Source organism: Phaenicophaeus curvirostris, chromosome 15 (genome assembly GCF_032191515.1).
Source record: "Phaenicophaeus curvirostris isolate KB17595 chromosome 15, BPBGC_Pcur_1.0, whole genome shotgun sequence".
NCBI classification, from domain to species: Eukaryota; Metazoa; Chordata; class Aves; order Cuculiformes; family Cuculidae; genus Phaenicophaeus; species Phaenicophaeus curvirostris.
The window spans coordinates 11,182,095-11,205,871 of NC_091406.1; the positions used below are offsets into that span (position 1 = coordinate 11,182,095).

Genomic DNA, 23,777 nt, shown 5'->3' on the forward strand with positions numbered 1-23,777 from the left:
CCTCACTCATACACAATTTATTTGTATCTATAGCAGCTTAAGCAAGGTTTTTTTAAGCTGAACCAGATGTAAGGATGAAATCCCATCTTCAGCCTCTCAGCAGGGATCTCTCCTCACCCACCTCAAATAAACCTTCCTGCAGCCCAAAATGCTGATCTGAGTGCTGCACATCTGCTGGGGAGGTGGCGGCCAGTGGGAGTGATGGTGAACGCTGGTGGCAGAGCGGAGTGCTGCCAGCTGCGTGCAGAATCCAGGGGATGCCTCTGGCTGTGAGTTAGGGCAGGGATGCAGCAGAGATGTGCACGAGGGTGAGAGGACAGGAGCGTGTTTGTCAGCTCTCACTGTGTCCCTGGTCAGATTGTCATTAGGTTTGTGTGCAAAAGGGTGGGTTTGGTGCAGTGTCGTAGGAGCCTGGTCTCACCTTTCACAGTGGGAGTGGAGGGCTGTGGACCAAGAAGGGCTGCGACCTGCTGATGCAGGGATGGGGGCTTTCGACAGCTCCCTGCTGGCTCCTGCAGCTCTGCATCACCCTGGGTTTCACTCCTGCTGCTTTGTTGCTTCATTAGACCTCCTGAATTGTGGCTGACCTTCTGAATTGAGAGGCAGGCCCTCAAGAGGGATCCGTTCTGGCTTTCTGGGCCCAGATCCAGCGTTTTAGCAGCCCCCTCAGTGATGAATCTAAGGCGGGTGTGTGCAGGCATCTGCTAGGGGTGTCTGAGTGCATATGTCCCCTGTGGTGGTGGGACACCTGTCATCTACTGCTGGGGCAACGGGGGAAAGAGAAGAGCTCTGGGCGGCACACGTGCTCTGAATTCAGCCCCTGGGGATGCCTGTTTGCTGTCTGCATCCTCCATCTCTCCTTCAGCTAGAGCACACTCATGCCTCTCACTCTCTTTCCACCGTGGCTTCACTGCTCCATTTTTCCTGAAAGAAAAGCAAGTCGATAGTTGCCTGCGTTCCTGGGCAGCTCTGTGCAGTTCCCCAGCCCTACACCAGTGTGTGTCCTGCAGTGTGGTGTGCTGCCACGGTGCCCTGCTCGGCTGCTGGCTCTGCACTGGCTCAGCGGCAGCCCCTGCACAGCCAGCTCCCAGACCACAGCTGGCACTTGGACTCCTGACCATGGCCATGGGAGCTGCAGGCATGTCTGGATCAAGCCGTTCTCAGCCCTGCACGTCTTATGAGGAGAGGCTTGTGGCACCAAAGCCACCAGGCACCCAAGCTTGGGGTGAAAGTGCCTTGTGCAGGGACCTCAGCATGGCTGTGGGGAAGCCCAGTGGAACTGGGATCTGGTCCAGCTGTGCTGCAATGATGCCCTGGGGCCCTGGAGGCTTGCTCATAGGGCCAGAGGTGCTCTGATATGGTCCCTTCCACCTGTGCTGCACCTGATACCTGTGCAAGCCAGGCTGCTCTTACAGGGTGTGGGAGATACAGTAGAGCTGGCAGCACAAGTCACCTTGTAGCTGTCAGGGTATGGAGAGGCTTATCCCATACGCTGGGGGAAGCATCTCACTTCCCAGCACTGCTAGTCCCAAGTTGCTGGTAGGGGCTTCATACCACTGCAGTGGATCTGGATAGCAGTTGGATAGCCAAGTTCTGGGGAGCTGCACCAGCAAGGAGCTGTCCTGCTCCCCCCAAAAGGATGCTCAGGACTGCCACAGTCCTGGCTGGTACCCTGCTGAACCTGGGCTCTGGCAGCCACGAGCCTCAGTGACCTCCAAGCGCCAAAGCCAAGGCTGGCCAGGCAGACTGCTACCACTCCTTAGCTTCACCATCACGGCAGCTCCCCCTGCACTGGGCTACTCCTTCAGGAGTCTGACCTTATGTCAGAGCCGGGAGTGAGCTTCAGGGCTGTGACTAGCTAATGTCTTCACAAAGACTTGAAGAGGAAGAAGGAGAGTAGCTGTCTGGCTTGGAGAGGTGCAGAGTATCCTTGCTCCTGCCTGGAAATGGAACAGAGAGGGCTGCTTACAGCTGTCCTGCCACAGCCAGCCTGGGGCAGGACTTGGCACCAGCCCTGTGGTGTGTGGAGCTCACCATGCCTTCCTCTCCTGCTTAGTGTAACTCCCTGCTCCAGGCTCACCACTGCTCCTTCCCTGAGCAGCCATGCATTTCAGCCATTATTAATTAAAACGCAATCTATCCTTTCTCTTCTTCTCCCCAAGACGCCAAAACCTGCTAAAATATTCTCGGGGATAATAGGGAGGGGAATTAAATTGTTACTGTGAAATTCGAGCTGTGCCTTTTGGAGATCTATTGCCTCTCCTAGAGCCTGCAATTCCCAGTTGAGTACTGCGCTCGGTGGAAATACCATGCCTGCCTGGGAGCCTAGGAACGCCATGTAAGATATACAGGCAGCTGCAGCATGTTCAGCCTGCATGCAGATATGATGCACCAGGTGCCGGGGGATCTCTTTTCTGTGAGCCATTGGAGAGGCCGAGCTCCTTGTCCCTGACCTGTGTGGTTATCTGCAGCACTCAATGTCAGTTGTGGGGTGCAGCCCAGGGTCCCCCATGGGACAGGCACTCTGGGTGTGATGCTGCATGTTAGGATGCAAACAATATTGCTTGTGGAGAGCATCTCCCGGTGCGTGTGTGCTGCTGGGAGCAGATGCGGGCAGCAGCCAAGAGGATTTTGCCTGCGGCTCTGAGCGCTGTGCCCAGGAGTGTGGGAGGAGCAGCCCCTGCCCTGCCTGTGAGGAGGGGGCTGCTGGATGCACAGTCTTCCTTCTCCCACATCACCTGGTTCTTCCATTCCTCCTGCAAATTGCTGCTGGGGAAAGGGACGTGCTCAAGGTGGGGAGCAGATTGCCCAGCGCAGGGAGACTGAGCATCCCACAGGGCCTTCCTGGAGGGGATGAAATGGGAAGAACTGCCTGGTGCTGTGTTAGTCATGGCAAAAAATCCCCACATCCCAGTTGCATCTGACTGGGGGGGCAGCTTGGGTCAGGCATGGGAAAGGCAGGCTGCCACCGTGCATTTGAGGTCCCCCTGGAACCCAGTTCAGGAGCATGTGGAGCCCAGAGCTCTGCTGGAAGAGGCTCTGTCATGTCTGCAGACAGGCAAATGTGCTAGCACCAGGCGTACCAGCTGCAATTGCAGTTCGAGGAGATCTTGTTGCCATGACAAGCTGTATAAGTATTATCTGGGAAAAAAAGACCCCAGCAGTGCTTATTGGAGATGGGAGAAAAGCAGCCAGCGTGGAGGGCACATACAAACCACATAAACCATGCACTGATGTGTCTACAAGCACGTGTGTTCAACTGCACATGTTAAACTCCTCCTAATGTGTGTTGTCTTCCAGTGTTGCACCCCGAAAACCTGCCTTGCTTCGGCCCCCTCCCTTGCTTGGTGCCCACTCAGCTCCCACAGGGTTGCTGCATTCCTGGCCCCTCACCCTCCTCCTGTCCCTGTGCAGCCATCCCAGCAGGGCCCTTACAGGCATGGGAAGTTATCCGCAAAGCTCTTGAGAGATGTCAGCCCCATGCCGCAACACATTTCTTTAGTAGCAGGGGCTGGTGAGGGACAATTAAACTTTAAAGGGCGGTTCTGCACTGGGAAGTGAATGCTGTTAAAGACCATGGTGCCTCAGCAGGTGTTGATACCAGGGTGAGAGCATCAGTAGTGGGTGATGCAGCCCAGCTCCAGGCACCTACCCTGCAGCACAGATCAGTGTGGGGCTGAGGATGCTGAGGATGCTGTTTAGCCTGCAGCAGGGGACTCATCCTTTCCCTGGACAATGACTCTTGCATCAGTGATGCTCTAGGTGTGACTCTGACCCTCAGAGTGGAAATGCCATGCACAGGCTTGTTCCCCGTGGTGCTCCTTGGCTGCTGCCAGGCTGGGTGGCTGCGCGTTGTTGGGACAGTGTGCTCCCTGCCTTACCAGCTCCAGGCAGCTCAGGGAATTGCTGTCAGGCTGGGGAAGCTCAGCAGCACTACACAATGCTTTCTGTTGTCATGCTGCACTGCACTGAGGTCTTCGAATTTCCTTGCATCTGCAAGAACTAGAAGAGCAACTTTTTCCTCTCTTTCTTGAGAATCTGAGAAAATCACGGTTGCAGCAGTTGGTGGTTTCAGCAAACCAGGGCCATGCTGAGGCCCCTAGCCCAGCACACCCTGCAGCCCCACTGGCAGTGGGAGTGGGGCTTGGTGGTGGCAGAGGGGTTCCCTGGGGTGGCTGCAGGTTTCTGCAGGGGAGAAAATAAACCAGCTGCAGTGTCTGCTGGCAGTGGCATCTTTGGGTTTCCCTAGCACATTATGGGCTGCCTGCGCTGGGGAGGTAAACATCCTGCAGGCAGGCACAGGCAGCTGCCGGTGGTCGGGTCTGTGTGGGAGACAATCACCAGCTTCCTCAGCGCTGGTGTTTGGAGAATAATTTCCATGAATGCAGCCAGAAACGAACTCTGATGTGTGAGCAGGGCCTGCGCTGTTCACTGCTCTGTCTTTTTTTCCCTTCTTCCTTCTATCCTCTTTCTTTTTCCCTGTCTCTCCTTCTCCTTTGTCACCTCCAACTGTGTTCTTGGCCTCCCTCCTCTCTCTTTCTGGAGCAGTAGGAGTGCGTGTCTCCCGCAGACCAGCTCCCACCACAGCATGTGATCCTGCCGTGCCCTTGCTGCTAACACGAGGCTTTGGTGCCCTTCTCACATCACTGGCCAACCGCAGTGGCTGCCACTACTCAAGTCTGCGTGAGAGAGAATTTGCTGCCTCCCTCCAGCTCCGCCTTGACATGAGCTCTGGGGAACCCCCCCAGCACTAGGGACCCTCCTGGCACTGGCTGCTTTGCTTCCCAGTGCGGTGCTGGGAGCTTGGGGAGCAGAGCAAGAGACCAGAGAGGCTGGTTCTGCCCACTCCACCCCTCTGCATAGGCAGCACATGCTGTGCAGAACAAGGTGCTGTGGGCTCTCTGGACTGTGCCCACACCTCCACCCCATCTATCCTGCCTGCAGTCCTGCCAGGGCAGGGCGTAAGCCTTCCAGCATCCCAAGGTTCAAACCTGCAGCGAGCCCCAGGGTCAGGGGCTGGAGCAGGGCCAGAATGTACGTTTGAGCTCATTACGAGCCCATTGCCGTAGTTTTACTCAGCTGCCAGTCCTCCTGGAGAGGCAGTGGGTGGGGAGAGGCACAGACAGGCCAGGCGGTGGCAAATGGGAAGCAACATAGGTGCTGGCACCTCTGCCTCACATCCTCTGCAAAGAAAGGACTTCCACAGAGCTTATTTATTGCTATCCTCTGTGATATCCAGCCACGCTCATTCAAGCCCTCCCCGTGATATTTGGCTAAAGAGGACTCCCCCATGCAATGCCAGTGCTGGCTGAGCATCTCCATCCCAGCCCCACCCTGCTGCCAGCAGCCGGGTGGCCTTGCTTGTGCTGGCACCTGCAACTCTGCCTCCCCTGGCTGCCGTCCTCACAACACTCGTGTCTTGTTTGTGTCCCGTGTCACACCCAGGAGGGAGGTGATGTGGTGCAGGAGCGATGGAGTAAGGGGACAATGTGAGGCAGGTGGCAGCAATAATTGGTCATGATGTAATTAAGGAAGCCTAGGGCTAGATTAGGAGCTGCGACACAGTGGAGGTTTTTTAGCTGTAAGCCACAGATGGCTCTGCCTGCAAGTGGGGAGAGGAGAGGCTGGTATGGACTTGCTGGGGGTTCGTAATCCTGCCTGCGTGACACTCCATGCTGACTAACAGGACTGTTTTCTGATGGCTTGGAAATACCTCAGTGCCTGGTCCACATGAGGAGGGTGGTCTCTGTTGCTCCCAGCCCACTCTCCCTGCCGGTGCCCATCACAGCCCATTCCTGTGCTGCTTGCGTGGGGACAGCAATGAATGCCATGCAAACAGTGGGAGAAGCAGCCAGAGCCACTCCAACTCAAACTATCGTACAGCAGATGTGTGGTACCTGCTCTTGACCCATTCCTTCATTAGGAGCACCTGGCCTGCCTCAAACTAAAGACATCAATATTAAGTAAGGAGCCATATGACACTTCTGGATTTTACTTAGGGGAATGATCAGAAGGGAAAATATTTTGACCAAAGGTGAATATATAATTTTCTCCTTGATCAAAATGACTTTTATATGCAGAAGCTCGATGGAAAACAATGGCCAGCAGCCTGAGCACTGAGATGGCCACACAGATACCACAGCAGGTCTCAGATTCGCCACTAGAGCTGCACAACCTGACTGCTGGCCTCTTCTTCTATTTCAGGAGGAATTCAGCTGATCTTTCAGCTAGGCCACAGAGCAAGGTGCCCCTTACCTGGCTGTCTGCTGCCGACAGACCCAAGTGCCATTTGATAGGAATGGTTGGACTCGATGATCCGGTGGGTCTTTTCCAACCTGGTGATTCTATGATTCCCCACTGTCACATTCTCAGCAGGGAGATGGAATGAGCAAGCAGCCACGCTAGCTGGAACACACTTGTCCCCATGCACTAGGGTCAGAGGCAGTTCTCCCCACGCCGCCCATGGCACCGGCATCATTTGGCTCCGAGCTCATCTTTCCATTTCTCCTCAAGACTTTTTTGTGGCTGTGGACAAACTCTCTCCTGTGGGATGGCAGGCAGGAGCCCTCAGCCCTGCTGCTGCTGAGAAACCCATATCCTGCAGCCTCTGGAGCTCCCACCCTTCCTCCCGGCTGCCCTTGGGACACAGAATGACTCCTGCCTGAAGGGGAAATCCTCCCCCTCGCCTCTCACAGGGCTCAGAGCTGGCTGTGCTGCCCCACATCCCTGCTGAGGCAAGAGGATTTGGGATGCGGGCTTCTGGAGGGCCACCTCTCCATCCCCGCATCCCAGCAGGGCTTTCTTTTGCATCCCCTCGCTCTCCACCCTCAGCCCAGCACATCATGTGCCATCGCCCAGGCTGTGCCTAGGCACACCTAGCGTCCCCAGGAGCCAGCCCCATGCTGACAGGCACAGCTCCCAGCAGGGACATCTCCCAGCACGCAGCCAGCACCCACTTGCTCACACCTCGTTGCACATGCCTGCGCTCAGCCCCAACCGTGGCCCCTGGCTCCCACCCACTTCAGCTTCCGACAGTGGCACTGCCTCTCAGTATTAATTAAGGAGTGAACGCTTTACTTTTCCACAGTGCCCTTCACCTGTGGCTCTCCAAGCATTGTGCAAATATTCATTACTGGTAATTAATTAAATCAGGCCTCCCCATCCCCCTGTGGAGAAGCTGTCTCATAAACATGCTGATAGCAAGCACTGCGTCAAGGCAGGCTCTCCAAGCTGGGTGGGAGCATCTAATTACCTGTTGCTAATGATGCAAACTCCACCTGCAGCAGTTTCTACCTAGTTGGCCTTCCTGGAGAGCTGATGGACTGGGAGAGGGAGATGGTGGGAAACTGGCAGGATTGGGTCTGATCCCAGTAAGGAATAGTGGATGGATCTTTATAAATGCCTGTGGATGTCCTGTTCCTTGCAATTTGTACTTGTGGAAGCTTGGTCGTTGTTTGCTGGTTGAGGAGTGTGGGGCTGCGGTACATGAGGCTGCCTGAGCAGGAGGTGGGCTGCCCAAGTAGCTGTTGGAGCTGCTTTGTGTCAGCCTTTCAGCCGCTGTGGGTTGTGCCCTGTTACTTGTATTGGTGCTGAGGTGTTATCCCTCCAAGGTTGGTAGAGATCGTGTCCCCACAGCCTCTGCACTCCTGAAGGGCTCAAGGCGTTTCAGAGGCACTACAAGGGCTCAGCATTCCTCTGTCCTGGTGCTCCTTGGTGGAGGGCTGGGATGCTGCGCAGCAAGAGAAACGGGAAGGCAAGCAAAGTTGTTGACCCTCCTGAACTGGAAGGTGGGTGCTGTGGAAATGAAGGAAGGGGATTGCCTGGGGATGCGCAGCAGGAACCTGCGGATTGCTTACTGCAGCATAGCTTGTGGAATCTCTTGGGCAAGGTCCCTCCGCCCTCCTAGGGGACAAAGCTCCTCAATGCAGCGTTGGGTGTTGTTTGGGGGCACTGTCTCTTCCCCCACCCAGGTTGCAAACTCCCTTGTTTGCATATGGATGCCACTATCTCTAGGGCTGCGTAGGGCACCGATCCCTGACCGGAGGTGCCACGTTAATCCGGATCAGTGGGAAATCTGCTGCATGTCCACGGAGTCCCACGTGGCAGCTCCTCGGTCTCTGCAGATCAAATGCCACTCAGGACACGGGGCAGTCGCACAGGAACCTGGCCCTGGGCCGTCTTTTGCACTGCATTGTGGAGCACAAATGCATTAATCGCTGAACGAAGCCAGCTTAATTTCCCACTTCACAAGCAAAAGCAGGAGCAAACTGGGGTGAGATTAGGGCATTCCTTGGGCAGCTCCCACCCCCTCACCTCGACTGCTGTATCTCAGCCTGCGAGGCCACTAATGCTACTTACATTATTACTGGATTATTTTGGTGTAATGAGCTTTGCTCTGCTCAGCTGTCCCTCTGCTCAGGGGTGTTGTGATGTGTAATACTTCCTGCACAAGGCCACGAGGCGGGCAGCTGCCTGCTCAAAAACAAGCAGAGCCCCAGCAAAACAATGCATTAATGTTCCCGGAGCAAAATTCCAGCATGGGCCGGAGGTTAATCACAAATCAGGGAGCTTTTGGCTTAGAGCTGAACAAAGCCAGCAGGCAGGAGGGTGATGGTGTCCTACGCCAGGTCTTGACCCATCCCCGTGAGTACAAATAGGAGTGACGGTATCGGTTTCATCTCTGCCAGCAATGTAACGCAGCTATAAGCATCTCTTTCATCTTCAACTCCTTTTCTCTGCTTTCTTTCCCATCAGACCTGCCAGTGCAGTGGCTTGGCGATGTGTTGCTATGGTCACCAAGAAGTTTCCCCTAGAGACCAGAAGCCTGGAATAAGCAATGCCTACATTTTCTGACATCGATTTTTTTTTCTTTCCCTCTTTTTTATTTTTAATGTTTGTTTAAGTGTTGATTAATTCCCAGCCTTTTCCCCTACCTCCCTCCTGCTTTTTTCTCTAAGCTTTGTGGAATGCTGTGGCTGTGTCCCACGGCTTGGCTTCTGCTACGTTCTCGGTGAGGGCGCGAGCGTGGAGTGTGTGGGAGGAAGTTTCACTGCTGTAACTCCTGCTCTGCTGGAGACACCTACAGAAGAAATCCCTAGTTTATTCTAGCCTTGGGAGATCCTGTTGGGTGGCCTGCAGCAGCAGCCGCAGGAGGTCGTGGACCCCTCTTCCCAGGGCTTGCACATCCTTGCCAAACATGCCTGCAAAAGCATGGGTGGGGGTGCCCTTTGCAACTGTGCATTGTATTTAGGGCCTCAAAGTGATTTAGGTCTACACTAATTAGTGTCTCTGCTGGTCTGAGCTCCAGGCCTGACTCCTGTTTTATGCCTCCTCCTTCGGTACCTCAAGTATCTCTCTTGGCCTCTCTCTTGGCCTGGAAGAGCACAATCAGGAGGGAAACCCCAGCAACTCTTAAAAGTTCACATCAAGGATGGAGCCTGAGATTTGTAAGGGGCAGTGGAGCACTCATAGGAAAGCATCTTGGCTTTCCTGGTAGTACTCAGGTTGGACTTGGCAAGGCAGTCAGATCCCAGCAGTTCCAGTTTCCAGAAGCTCCTTAGCTGTTGGAGATGAAGCAGTGGTCAGGGAGGGTCAGCCTGTTTATTTGAATAGTGCTGCATGTCCAGAGAGTGTCTCCAGGCACTTGGCACATGGGATGAGATTTTACTGTGAGACAGTCTCAATGTCATTTTGACTCCTCTTTCTCTGCTTTTGAAGCTGATAATGGCCTGCTTCTGTTCCCTGTCACACGATCTGCCCCTGGTGAGTGAGGAGCCTCTCTGATGAGTGATCTCTTCTGTCCTGTGGCCTTTTTTCCCTGCCCTGGAGGAAGTTCACATACCAGGTTTCAATCAGCCACTTCTCTTGTTCCTGGGAATGCAGTTCAGCATTGGATCAGAAAGGTTCTGGCCCATTGAAATCCTGCTGTTGGCTGCTTGAGTCACCCACATTGCAAATCCCTCTCTGAAATCTTACAGCAAACAAATCCTTTGCTGCTTGGCCCAGCCCACTGGGGTTACTGTGGTGTCAGCCAGCCCGGAGCTCCTGTGAGCAGCCCATGCACTTGCAGGTGGGGCCGGGAAAGCAGGAGCTGCTCTTTAAAGTGTTATCTCTGTGTGTTTGGGGATTGTGCTGAGAGAGCAGGAAAGACCCCTTGCTCTTTACGGTTCCTCCCTCGGCACGTGGGACGATGCTGCAGAGCGTCAGCCCTTTGTGGTGATTTGCAGAGCTGAACAGAGGGAAACGAGGAGTGGAGGTGAGTCCTCGGACCATCAGCAGTAGCAGAAAGTCAGATCTTGCCCATAGGTCCAGGGGAGCTCTGTTGCCCTCCACTGTAGCCCTGAGAACAGATCCTGCACACACTGTGGTGCTGCTCCAGCAGGAGCAGCAGGGCTGGAATGCTGCTCCTTACTGAGGAGGCGAGAGTCTCACCAGGGTCAAACACTCAGTTGCTGTGATGTTTGAAAGCTCCTTGAAAAATGACTTCTTTATTCAGTTCCTAACCAAACAAGTGGAAGCTCCAAAATACAACAATTCCTTCCCATGCTGCTGCCAAATCTGTGTGGGCTGGCGTGTTTCTGAGCAGGTCATCAGCAAGCCAGGACTGCCCAAGGGCTGAGTGGAGCAGAGCTGGTGGGTAGCTGGTCCCTGTGTTGTCCTTCTGCACCTGTATAGGAGATAGGAGAGCATCTGGGGAGCTCTACATGGCCTTGGGGTGATGGTGCAGGTGACGTGGTTGTTCATGCAGGAACAGGGAGCAGTGCCCAGTCACTTACACTGCACAGAACTTAGGACTGCAGACCTGCATAGCAACTTTCTGTGGGGACAGGGGAGTCCCAGATCCAGAGAGGTGTATGCACCCATCTCAGTCAGTGGATGCTGGCATGGTCTCAGCTGTCCTTTGCCCTTAGTGACTGGCCTGATGTCGGGCTGCTGCAGTTGCTGCAGGGCTCTATTGCAGCTGCCCAGCTGAGGTCAGTACCGTGATGCCCGGCTGCGTCCCGAATGCTAACAGAACATTCCTCTCTCTCTTGCTTTTCCCTCCCTCCTTTCTACCAGCAGTTCCCTATCAGCAAAACCCCTACACTCCAGGGAGCAGCTCCACTGTGATCCAGTGCTACCGCTGTGGGGACACCTGCAAGGGCGAGGTAGTGCGCGTCCAGAGCAATCACTTCCACATCCGCTGTTTCACCTGCCAAGGTAGGATGGTGCTGCCCAAATTGCTGGTGGCCAGGTTGTCCTACAGCCCCAGCTGCACTGTGGAAGGCAAAAGGCTGGGGACAGACCTGCCTGGTCCACTGAGATGTCATCTAGCTGGGGGTGGCAGCTTCCTGCAGGGATGGATGTGGCTTGGTGCAGGCAGGGAGGTAATGGCATGGGTGGTGATGCCGCTGTATGATGTGGCTGAGACCACTCAGAGGTGCCTGAGACATGGGCACTGCCACTCTCCATGAGCTGCCTGAATGGCACCAGCCTGCACTGTGGTAATTCCAAACATTCCTACAGCCTATCTGTGATTTGAGGGGGCCACCTCATCCTTCAGCTGCCTGTCCCCAAATTGAAAGAAGGAGGTGTCACCAGCCTGGCTGAGAGGCAGCGAGGTGGGGGAGACACCCAGAGCAACTCCTGACAGGGCTGGGGGAGGGTGACAGATCGATGCTACCGAGGAGCTGTGAGATGCCATGTGCTGTAGCTGGAGCTCAGCAGCCCCCAGGGGTGGCAGAATAGAGAGGGGAGTTTGTTTGAATTCTCCCTGAGCACAAGAGCAGAGCTGCAGAGCTGTAAAAGCTAATGGCCCAGAGCTGACACTGAAGGACTCCTTAGCGTATTTATTAAAGCAGTGGCTCTCAACCAGGCCAGTAGCCACTTCTATAGGTTGTAAAGCATCCCATTACCAGGGCTTTTTAAAGGTTTCTGGTTTTCCGAGCTTCCAGCACCTTGTTCTAAGCAGGACATAAATCCCCTTCCCCTTGACCATGCTTTGCTTCTCCTTCCCCGGGAACAGAGAGTTTGGCTGGAGGAGACTCTTCCTCTGGGCTGTCACCCCAGCTGAAGCCCCCAGCTCCGAGTCTCTGGGTGGGGATGCAGGCTCCAGGTTGCCTTCAGGGCTGACCTACATGCTCCGGGCATTGTGCTGAGCTCGTACCAGCTTGGTGCACAGGATCAAGTGGGAGCTGTGCATCCAGACAAAGAGCTCAGACAGCCACCAGCTTCAAAGGGGCCAGGAGCCAGCAGGGAGAGCTTGGCAATGCTTGCTGCCTGGTTTCCAAGTGAAAGGGAATAAATAATGAGAGGAAATCCTCCTGTCTCACCTTTCCTCACAGCTCTTACCCCCTGCCACCTCTAGCTGGCTGCTGCCAGCTACAATGACAGCCCCATGGCTCCTCCCTGACGTGTCCCTGGGAGCCTGGCATGGCTGGTGCAGCCCCCGGGGATGTACTCTGGGTCCCACAGCAAACAGGGCTCGGACCCAACTCAGATTTTTGTGCTTCTGCTTCCTGATACTGTCCCAGGTAGCCTGTCCCTCCTCACTGACAAGGAAGTGCTGGCAGGCTGATTTGGAGAGCAGTGGGTGCTGGCGAGATGCCTGCAGCCCCAGGCAGCGGCTTTGCCAGGGAATGCTCAGTGGGAGGGGAGCTGCATCTCTGCCCTCTGCAAGGTCCAGCTGTGCCCTGGGGAGCAGGGCTTCTGCGCAGGCTGGCCCAGGGGTGCAGGAGAGGTGTGCAGAGACAGGACAGAGGGGTGCTTGGAGTTGGAGGGTAAAGCAGAGGCCAAGATAAGCTGTCCCAGAAGGTGCTTGGTTGCTCTGTCGTTCCCACCTCCACCTTGTCACCTTGTAGGACATCATGCAAAGGGTGGTCCTTGTGCCACTCCTGCAATGCCTTCCAGGATCCTGTTGCTCTCGAGGTCTCTCTGTGGGTGGAGAAGATGTAGGAGGGAAATGGCATTAAGAGACAAGGCTTGCCTCGTCTCCTTGGATTACTCTGACAGGCAGTGCACCACCCACGGTTTCCACAGCAGGGAAGGAAATGAGGTTGGGTTGGACACCTATGGAAAAATAAGCAGTGAGAGCGCCAGCCCCAGTGTGTCCCAGGACCTGTTCCCATTAGGGCATGTGGCTTCATGTCCAGGCCAGGGAGTGGAGATGGCTCATCATGGAGAAGGTCACGGCCCAGGGCGTGGAGAATCATAGAATAACCAGGTTGGAAGAGACCCACTGGATCATCGAGTCCAACCATTCCTATCAAACACTAGACCACGCCCCTCAGCACCTCGTCCACCCGTGCCTTAAACACCTCCAGGGAAGGTGACTCAACCACCTCCCTGGGCAGCCTCTCCCAGTGCCCGATGACCCTTTCTGTGAAAAATGTTTTCCTGATGTCCAGCCTAAACCTTGCCTGGCAGATCTTGAGGCCATTCCCTCTTGTCCTGTCCCCTGTCACTTGGGAGAAGAGGCCAGCACCCTCCTCTCCAGACCTCTCCCCCGCTGTCCCTGGGGCATGCCAGCTCTTTCCCAGCCCTGCTCTTGGCTTCCTGACACCTTGACAGTGTCAAATGTAGGGGCTGAGCCCCATCCAGGTGCCGTGGGTCCAGGAGGGGATGCCACAGTCCCTCCCAGGCTGTTTGTGCATGGTGAGTGGAGGCTGCACAGGTTCCCTGCCAGCGCTGGGATTTCCTCTGGGAGCGCCCAGCCCTGTCCTGCACCCCCACCACAGCCCAACACTGACATCTTGTGGTGCTGGGGAAGGTCCCGGTGCGTCTGGTGGGAAGGGAAACCCTCCGAGATGCCTACAGAAAGTTGTGTCTTCGAGGATGCCCTGGGACTGCTGTTGGAGAGGCAGCAGAGGTGGGTTCAGAGATCCTGGCTGAGCCGTGGGGCTGGACCTGCCCGCTGCCCCCTTGACTGGGTGTGTGTCCTCCCCCTGCAGTGTGCGGCTGTGACCTGGCCCAGTCAGGCTTCTTCTTTAAGAACCAGGAGTACATCTGCACCCACGACTACCAGCAGCTCTACGGGACCCGCTGCGACAGCTGTGGGGACTTCATCACTGGAGAGGTCATCTCTGCGCTGGGGAGGACCTACCACCCCAAGTGCTTTGTCTGCAGCACCTGCAGGTGAGCTGGAGCCATCGCGGAGGGTGCGTGACCGCCCTGCAGATCCCCTGTGCAGCCCTTGGCTGTGCACCATGGAGAGGGCTGTTCCTTAGCCTGCAGTCCCTTGTTCCCCACTCAGCACCACAGAAGACACCTCGTCTGTGTTTTCTTAGTGGAGACCTTTGGGAGGCAATGAAATGGCTCCAACCCTTCCCTTTGGAGCCTAGAGACCTGCCTTAATGCCTGCCTCCATCCTGCTGCCCCAGCACACACGCACTCTCACTGCCTCTTGTTGTAGCGCTTGCCTGGGGCCCCTCTGCTCCCTGGTGCTGTGGGTCCCACTGGCCCCTTAGGGAAGGAACTCCTGGGCAATCCCAAGCACTGCACAAAGGGCAGTGAGCAGCTCACACCTCCCGACTTCTCCTTGGCCACAGGAAGCCGTTCCCCATCGGAGACAAGGTCACATTCAGTGGGAAGGACTGCGTCTGCCAAAACTGCTCCCACTCACTCATCAGCACCAAACCCATCAAGATCCACGGCCCCAGCCGTAAGTTGTCTGCTCTTGTGTTATGTGGTGGTTGCAAGGAGAGGGACGACGTGCCCCTGGACTGTGCTCGGAGTCAGGATGATGAGATGGGTTTTGGGGCTAGCATGCAGTGCTGCAGAGAGTCATGGGGGTTCGCAGAGGTTTCAGAGGAGGAACAGGGCAGTCCTGCGGCTCCACCCAGGATTGCAGGTCACTGCTGGTTTCAGAAACTCCCTTGGCCTATTTGTGACCTTGGCAGGTGCTGCCACACTGGCAGGTGCTGTCTGGGGCACTGGGGAGGTTTTTGGAGCCAGGTTTGCTCTGAGGCAGTGCCCAGATGTTGCTTTGTGTCCAGCTGCACAGAAGTCTCTGTCAAAGTGCCAGCCCCAGGACTCCTCTCTCCCTTTGAGTTGATGAACCCAAGCTAAAACTTGGCAAGAGCTATGGAGAGGCTCTTTTGAGTGGATTTGGCCTCGCTTTTGACCCCAGCTTGTTCCTTGGGATATGCTCCCTTTGTGCCATGTTCTTCGCCCTCTGTTTTTTCCCATACTGCTGCCTCTCTCCCCCAGACAACTGCAGAGCATCCCGTGGGTGCTGTGCCTGAGGGCTGGTAGAGCATCCCTGCGGCACGAAGCTGCAGCACGCAGCCTCAGCCTGCATCTGGAGCGAGGAGACTGCAGCGTTAATGCGTGGTCCATGCTTCACTGTCTCCCATATGCCCCGTGTTTGCTGCTGTCAAGTCCCGGGGGAGCTGTCTCAGCGCAGTGTGTGGGCAGGTGGCAGAAGGCAGGGAGAGCCAGGAGCTGTGCCACAATGTGGAGCCCAAACTCTGCCACATCAGCAAGCTGAGCTGGGTTTGGGGGCTGCGTTGCTGCGGCTCAGCAAGCCCTGGAGCATAAGTGCCTGAAGCAGAGTCCTGCAGACAGGGCTGGATGCAGATCTGTGGTGTCATCTGTGGTCCTCGTCACCCACAGTGGTGGCACTGGTGGTGGCCATTGAGTTACGACTTGGTGCTGACGGGTCACCTGGTGGGTAGCCCCCCCCAGGCTGCCTCCCCCTGCTCTCATCATGGCTTTGATGGAGCTGGGGGATGCGACAGGGTTTGAATGAGCCCCAGCCAGAGGACAGGCCTTCCCCCGCCTTCCTCCAGCGGCCCCCCAGGCTGCGCAGAGGCAGGCTGCGGCCACCCCACAGCACTCCGCTGCCTTCTGTAGCAGGGGAAGGGCAGCCACATGCTCTGCCTCTTGCCTGCCTTCTTCTGCCTCCCTGTCCCCTTCCTGCCAGGGCTCCTCCCCAGCCTGCAGCCTGGGGTTACCTGAGGGCACTATGCTTTATTCATAAGCACTCACAGGCAGCAGCCAGACAAAGCTTGCTGCCTGTGTGTGCCCCTGCAAGCCCAGGTGGCCCTGGCAGTGCCACTCAGATAGGAGATGTGCCTACTGGAGTCTGCGCCGGTGCCCTCTGCGGGGAGGACATCCCTAAAAGAAGGATGCTGAGCCTCTCCCTCAAGCCCCAGTTCAAAAATCTGAACCTGCAGCTTTCTGTAGCTGCAAGGACTTGGTGCAGGGCTGCCTGGGGATGGGCTGAGTGGAAAAGTCATCCTGCTCAGGCTGCCTGTGTGGGGCTGCTGCGCTTCCTTGGTGCCAAAGCAGGGAGAGGGTTAAGGAGAAACTGTCCGGCCAAGCCTGCTGCCCAAGGGGAGAGGAGGACAAGGAGGAGTCAAGGTCAGGGGTCCGAGGCCCATGTGCTTCCTGCTCCCATCCTTGACAGGAGCCAGGGGAAGCGGAGAAGGAAGGGAGTCTCGTAAATACTGCAGCGGGGCCGGACGAGACTGCCGGAGAGCACAGCCCTTCCTCTGCTGCGCTCACTGCCGGACACTTCCCACAGCTCCTGCCATGGAGGAGAGCCCCCAGGGACCTGCCAGGACAGCATAACCCTGGCTATCCATGCACTTGCCCTGGCTTGAGCTCACTGTCCACCAGGGAGACCTGGCAGGTGCTTGGCTGGGCTGGCTTTGCTCCTGGCTCCTTTACTGGGAACAAGCAAAGGTGGTGTATTCATATAAGGAAATTATTCTGCATAAAGAAGGGTTCCCCAAGGGGCTACCCCTGGAGTGATCTCGGGAGCAGGGTTTTTATAAGAGCAATATCCTCTAGAAAAGGGGGTCGTCTGGGGCAGGGCTTTCCTCTGGGTGCTAGAGGTGCACTGGGTTAAACAAGCCAGGGTGCCTCAGCATGAGCCAGTAGCTGTGGATGTTCCTGCCGTGCTGCCAAGCTCCCCACCCGAGGGCTGTCGTGGTCCCATGAGCTCCCCTCGCTTCTGTCCCCCAAGACTGTGCAGGCTGCAAGGAGGAGATCAAGCAAGGCCAGTCCCTCCTGGCCCTGGAGAAGCAGTGGCACGTCAGCTGCTTCAAGTGCCAAACGTGTGGAATCATCCTCACCGGCGAGTACATCAGCAAGTGAGTGCCACCGTGCCAGTGGCAGGTTTGGACCTGCCCGCTGCTGTTGGGCTGTGCCGTGCCTAGTCTGGCTCATCCATAACTCACCCCCTTCTCCTCCCTCTTCCGCAGGGATGGCATCCCGTACTGCGAGTCCGACTACCATGCCCAGTTCGGCATCAAGTGCGAGACCTGTGACCGGTACATCAGCGGCAGGGTCCTGGAGGTGAGTCCTGGGGCCACAGCTGCGCTGTGCCAGTCTGGAATCTGGAATAGGGACCACATGCATCTTGCCGCTAGGTTCTTGCCTTGTTACCCTGCTCTCTCAAGACTGTGGTTGTCCCTGCAGCGGGTGTGTGGACACAGTCTGACCACTTTCTCTGGAGGGATGGGGAAGGAGCACAGCCATGTTTCATACCTTTGGAGAGGTGACTTGAGAACTGGAGCTCCAGAGGCAGACAGAGCATGCGGCTGGCCTGTGCATGCTGGGATCTGTCTGGAGCCCAAGATGTAGGAACACGAGACTTAACTACTGGCATGTTCCCATGGTGCTTACCCCAGCCTGCCTTCTGAGCGCATCCCTCTGCAAGCAGCCTGCCTGTTGCCTTGGAAACACATCCAGCAGAGCTGCCCGCAGCAGAGCCTGATCGAGGGTCTGCAGCACCCTGCCCACAGGCGGCTACCCCCATAGCATGACCTTTCGCAGGGTAGCAAGCAGAGCAGGGAGTCCTCTGCCCTGGGCCAAATCCAGAATTGGGGCTTTACTCATCACCTTGCTGGCCTGCAGGAGCTGCTCTGCAAGGTTTTGGTGCAGGTGGCTGTGGAGGATGCTCTGGGAGATGGTGGAGCTGCACAGCCAGTGAGGGGACAAGGGTTGCTGTTGAGGAGGGGCAGAAAGGTCCATCAGGGCTGGTCCTTCCTGTTAACCAGGCAGTCCCTGCTCCTGGAGGTGATGTGTCCTGTCATGCTTTGTGTTTATACCCCAGTGTTTGCAGGGGAGAAAAATAAATCCAGAAAATCCAGTCTGAGGGTAAACTAAATGCCCAGGAGACAGAGATGTCAGAGTGGAGCCTGTTGTGATTTTTAGACTCCCTGGTGATGCTATGGAGTCAGGCTGTGGTGGTGCAGAGGCAGCTATTCTGAAAGCATGCTCAGTCACTCTGAGACCTTCCCTTCTGCGCAGCAGAATGGGAGGGAAACTCTCCCAGGGCAGCACTGGCACCCACTTGTCCACCTTCCCTAGACAGCAGCAGTAGGAACTCTATCCCAAAAATGAGAGGTACCATGGCTCTACAGCAAGCCAGACTGCAGGTGCTGTGGGCTGGAATGGCAGCGGTTGTGAAGGTCTCCAGCCTGCTGAGAGCTCTTCCAGGCCATCTGCCTGTTTCACTCACAGCCTATCAAGAAGTGGTCACTCCCTCTTGTCTGCTGCACCCACATCCAGGCATGGGAGCCCTCTGTGTTTGATGAGATTCTGGGAGATTCTGGTGGGCCAGAGGTGGTGTACCTCGGTGCCAGGGATCCCACAGGCAGAGCTGAAGTGCTCCCTCCTTGCAGGTGCTGTCACAAAGCTGAGAGGAGCGTAGGGCTTGGGTGCTAGGGCTGTGCTGGACAAGGACAGCAGAGCATCCCTTGCCTCCCTATGGCCAGGGCTCAGTCACCCTCCCCAGGTACGTGCCTGTTCGCAGTATTGAATAATCTCCTATAGAACCATAGGCTTTAATTGTCTTCTCCAGCAGAGTGCAAAATGGAAAGGGTGCCTTTAAATAATTTTAGGCCTTAAGGAGCCTTTTTGTGCTATTCCAGCAGCTTCCAGGCTTTCCCGGCTGCTCTGAGCTGAGCAGCCAAGCTTGGATGATTAATGAGTCTTTAAGGGACCACAAGTGATAGGTCTCTTCCCTCACAGGTCTCTTCCTTCGCAGCTTCTACCAGCCTTTTATGAGCTATAATTTTAACCAATATAAAAGGAACAAGGTTTGTGTACAGTTTGGAGAGTTGTTCCTCAAGGGGCAATGGTGGGTGTTGAGGGGTGTTTTTAGAGAAGGTCTGTGTTGAAATGAATGTTGGGATTGAGCTGGTACATGGCCCTGGAGGAGCAGCCAGCCTTGCTCCATGTCTATGCCTCCAGATCTGCAAAGCATCCTCTTCCAGCTGCCTGTGACAGCAGCCCAGGTACTCTAGATAGGAAAAGATTTGGGTTTTTTCTTATTGTGAGCACACCAAGGCATGGCAGGGGACTAAGTCAGTCCTAGAAAACCACCCGCATCCCACATTCAGAGGACTGGGGGAGACAGCCCATGAGTCACGAGGAACCTGTGTCCCCAGCATTAGCAATACAAGCAAGGGAACTGCAGGCACATGAGCATGAAGCGCTTAGGAGCTGGGTTGTTTTTCATCTCTTTTTCCTGTGTTTATAGCCATCTCCTCTGATTGATGTGTCTCAGTGTGCCTGTCCTGGGTGCACAGTATTGGCTGGTGGGTGCCATCTGCAGGGATGCTCGTGGGGCGCTGCAGCAGGCAGCTGCCCAGCAGGGCTTTGTGCATGGGGCTTGGGCAGAGCAAGAGGATCCATCCATCTTTGGAGAGCCTCTGCCTTGCTGGGGATGGTGGGTCGTCTCCTTGGAGCAATGGGCATGAGACTCAATGAGACCATTGGCATGATGTCAGTGACATGAGGCTCCAGGTGAGGCTTTTCATGGTAAAATTGTTCTGGGATCTGTGCAGCCTGGAACAAGCTAGCACATTTGCTCGGGCTGGCAAAGGGTTCAGTGCAAGCCCTTGGCATGGTAAGCTGCTGGTGTGCCAGAGCTCAGGGCAGCTACTTGCTGGGGCTGCCATGGGGACCACCGCTGTCCCTTGGGGAGCCTGAAGAACCGGAGCTGTGGCCTTTCTTGCTGCTCATCTACATTCACCATGGATGTGAGCCTGCAGCTCTCCAACCCATGATTTCTCTGCCATGTTATCAAGCTTTTGGGTGTGAACTCGGGGCTGTGGGCTCACTCAGGCCGTTGTGCTGCTTCCAGCTGGCATGAGGAGAGGTGCCTGGGCCACAGGGCTGTTCCATCCCTGGATTGAGATGCATTGCAACAAAAGAAAGAGGGGTACAAACCCTCCCACTCCTCTCCCATGCCTGTCCTGAAACCTTGCTTTCATTTTTGGCATAAACTGGAGGGAAAAACCCACTGGTTGCCATTTGTGCCCCTTGGACACTGAGCTCCAGGTTGATTTTTATGGTCAATCAACTGGCAGATTCTATTATCCTTGCAGTAAATTTTCCTGTTTATCCTCCCTATTTCAAACAAGCTCCAGCCTCCTCTATCATAACCTTCCCTTTCATCAGCCAGAGCCTCGTCTACCTTCTGTCGCCTTAAATTATCCTTTCTCTTCTCTTGGATTATTATGGGAGTAAAATGTCCTTTAGGGTCTGGCTCTAACCGCACAGCCCAGATTCGTCCTGCCCTGAGCTAGCTCCTGTCTCCCAGCTCCCAGCCCAGAAAATGAGCCTATAATTGAAATACTAGCAGACACTTTGAGTGGAAACAAGCTACCAATTAAAGCTATTATCCCTGTCAAAGAGCAAAGGGAGCAGCCCAGCTTCTGCTCGGCTGGGGAGCAGCATGTCACTAGTGCTGAGGTTTGGGCATGGCCTCACAGGAGGTGAAAAGTTTCTTTAGAGAGAGAGGCTGCCCATGGTAGTCAGGGAGGGTCTGATAGCAAGAGGAAGTCTGTGCTTTGCAAGGTTTATTTTGGGGCCCTTCTTCTCCCTTTACTGCTTTCCTGCTGTAACATCCAGGGCCAAATTTGTTGTTTCTTTTCAAAGCTGTAGAGAGAAGGAGTGTGGCTGCTTGGCTGAGCATTACTGCAGTGGGTCTTGATTATTTCCAGAGTCCAAGGACAATTTATTAGGGATGTGGATCGTACAGGTGCCTTTATTGGGGGGGTTGGGACCTTCTGGCTTCTGATCATAGAGTCACTGGGTTAGAAAAGATCTTTGAGATCATCAAGTGCAACTGTATCTGTCCATGACCAAATCATATCCCTAAGCACTTCATCTACCCATCTTCTAAACACTTCCAGGCCATTTCCTTGGTGTTGGGCAGTGCAGGTGGGGTGCAGAAGGGCCCCAGTCTGGCTCAGTCCTGCAGGACCATTAGTGATGAAGTGGTCTGTGGTTTCCTCTTTACACTGCAGTGGTCTCTGAGGCCACTCTAGGCAATTTTAACTCCCAGTTCATCACTGCCTGCAGCAGCGAGTGATGCCAGGTCAACTCAGCCTCAGGGACACCAGCAGGTTGGCATGTCCTGCCTACCTCAGAGGCGCTTCTTCTCTGCTTGCCCTTGCAGGCAGGAGGGAAGCATTACCACCCGACTTGTGCCAGATGTGTCCGCTGCCACCAGATGTTTACAGAAGGAGAGGAGATGTACCTCACAGGTAGGTAGAGATCCTTCTGCAGGGAAGAGGGACTCTTCTGCCCATCACTGGGGCATGGGCCAGCACGGCTGTGTAGAGGTTTTGGGATTCAGGTCCTCGTGGTGATCAGTATCTCCATGGAGCATAGACCCAGTGTCCACAATGCCAGACACCCTTCCATGCTGCTCCTCAGACCCTGCACTCTTGCTGGACCACGTGGCAATTATTCCTCTCCATGAAACCTTCCCTGCTGTTGATCTGAAGGAGACTTTGTTCCTGTCAGCAGCTTTTTGCTCCCTGTGAGTCTCCCCGCACAGCTGGGGAGTGCTACCTGGCATGCCTGGATGTGTCCCTGGCCTGCGCCCAGCAAATAGAGGCTGAGATGGTGCAGGATGCTTGGCTCCCCACTCTCCCAAGCCCCGGGGGAGTGTGGCCCAGGAACCCTTCCCCACTACCCCACTCTCACTGCCCAGGTTATGCTGCACGGAGCACCGGAGGGGTAAAGCTTTCACTTGGCACAGATAGGTGGTTTGGGTTTGGTTTCAGCTTTTGCTTATCCCTGCCTGGAGCTGCCTTAGGGACTGTTTCCAGCACAGAGGGAGGGTTTGTTTTGCCTCAGTAACCTGTGCTTGTCTGTCACCCTGAGTCACTAATGATTCCATTGGTGAAAAGGGGAGAATTGTGCCCTGAGAGAGCCAGCATTGGAGTCCCAGCAAGGCCCTGTTGTGGGCAGCAGGATGATTGTGGTCAGTATCAACCCCAGAGCACACCTCCACGAAGCTCAGTGACTTTGCTGGTTCCATCCCGGAGGGTATGTGAAGGGCTAGGGATGCCCTGGGCTCAGTGTTACCCTGAGTTTAACCAGCAGGAGCTGTATGGCCGAGTAGTGGTTAGGCTGCACCAAAAATACACCTAGGTTTGCTGTTGCGGTGGAGTAGTGTTGGCCACTACATCTCAGTACTTCAGAGCTATTTTATTTCTTAGTATGGACACTCAGTCCCCACTACCCTGACTTCCCAATGGACACACACCTGTGGCTGCTCTGTAGTGGAGAAGGCACCCAGGGAAGCTGGTGGGACTCAACAGGTTACCCCTCTCATTATCCTCAGGGCTCACTGCCTCCTTTCTCCATGGAGAGACTCTAGTTCCTACCCCCCTGCCCCTGCAGAACTCCCAGGAGCCGCCTCCCTGGCATGCAGGGGTTGCACTTCTGTAACACTGGATGCTCAATGCAGAGAGAGCACTGACCCATCGGCTCCGGGGGAACATGGGCTGCAGGTCACTGCTGGAGCTGGCAGGGACAGGATGGGTCTCCCCCATGGCAGGGGCAGCTGGCTGATTCCCTAGCAGCAGGGTTGAGCTCTGCGTGGAGCTGAAACACTTCCACTTTGCAGGCTCTGAAGTGTGGCACCCCATCTGCAAGCAGGCGGCCAGAGCAGAGAAGAAGCTAAAGGTAGGCGGCTGGGTGAGGGGCATCTCTGAGAGACGGCATTTCCCACGTGAGGTTGCCCCTGAGACCCTGCTGGAGGGTAACTGTTGTGGCAGTGTCCGAGCCTAGGGTGGCTTCTTGAGGCTGGTGGTGCAACTTTTATCCCCACTGCCCAGAGGATGGCGGGTGGCTGTGGCCAAAGCTTTTAGTGGGATGTGGCTCCTGGCTGGCACTAGCCCATGCCACAGCTGGGAAGGGGGTACAGCAGTCCCCTTACTGAACATTTGCACCCCTCTCTGCACCCAGATGGCCACGGGGACAGCTGTTCAATGGGTCTTGCCAGACCACTTGCCTTATTCTGGGTCTGGCTGTGAGGTGCCAAGCTGGACAGCAGGGCAGCCTACAACAGCCATGGGCACCAGAAGCAAGCAGATGAAAAAGAGGAACTGGACCTTGAGTGAAATTCAGCCCCAAACCTTGTTATTTGCTTGCTGCATCCAGCATTGTGTCTGCTCAGAGGGCCCTCCTTGCTGTGCTCTCACCTATCCTCCGCTTTTCTGCCTCCACAGCACAGAAGGACTTCAGAAACCTCTATCTCACCCCCTGGTTCCAGCATCGGCTCCCCAAACCGTGTCATCTGCGTAAGTATAGCTCCGCCCCTTGTCTGCATGGGGCAGGAGGGATGCTCTGGCCCCAGGGAAAGGAACCTGGTTTATGGCGCTGCTTTGCAGTGGGAGGCATCTCCCAGGGACAAGTCCAGCTTTTGAGGAAAGCACGGACAAGCTGTGCCCTCTCTCTCCATCAGCATCCCATGCTGCCAGTGTCGTTACCACAGACCAAGAGTGCTCGGAGGGGCACAGTCCCACCCTCCTAGCTCCTCTGCC

The 23,777-nt window shown here is 55.6% G+C and overlaps 1 protein-coding gene across 11 annotated transcripts in view; it reads left to right on the top strand.

Annotated features, from left to right (window-relative positions):
- ABLIM3 (actin binding LIM protein family member 3) overlaps nt 1-23,777 on the top strand; it is a 53,602-nt gene that overhangs the window by 19,840 nt on the left and 9,985 nt on the right. For 9 of the 11 annotated variants that reach the window (XM_069869476.1, XM_069869484.1, XM_069869473.1 and 6 more), the window contains exons 2-9: nt 11,059-11,199; nt 13,929-14,112; nt 14,526-14,638; nt 16,949-17,075; nt 17,187-17,280; nt 21,398-21,485; nt 22,859-22,917; nt 23,463-23,534. In XM_069869476.1, the coding sequence (XP_069725577.1) occupies nt 11,059-11,199; nt 13,929-14,112; nt 14,526-14,638; nt 16,949-17,075; nt 17,187-17,280; nt 21,398-21,485; nt 22,859-22,917; nt 23,463-23,534 (878 nt within the window). The remainder of the gene's footprint in view (nt 1-11,058; nt 11,200-13,928; nt 14,113-14,525; nt 14,639-16,948; nt 17,076-17,186; nt 17,281-21,397; nt 21,486-22,858; nt 22,918-23,462; nt 23,535-23,777) is intronic. The other 2 variants (XM_069869477.1, XM_069869475.1) reach the window with 1 other exon arrangement.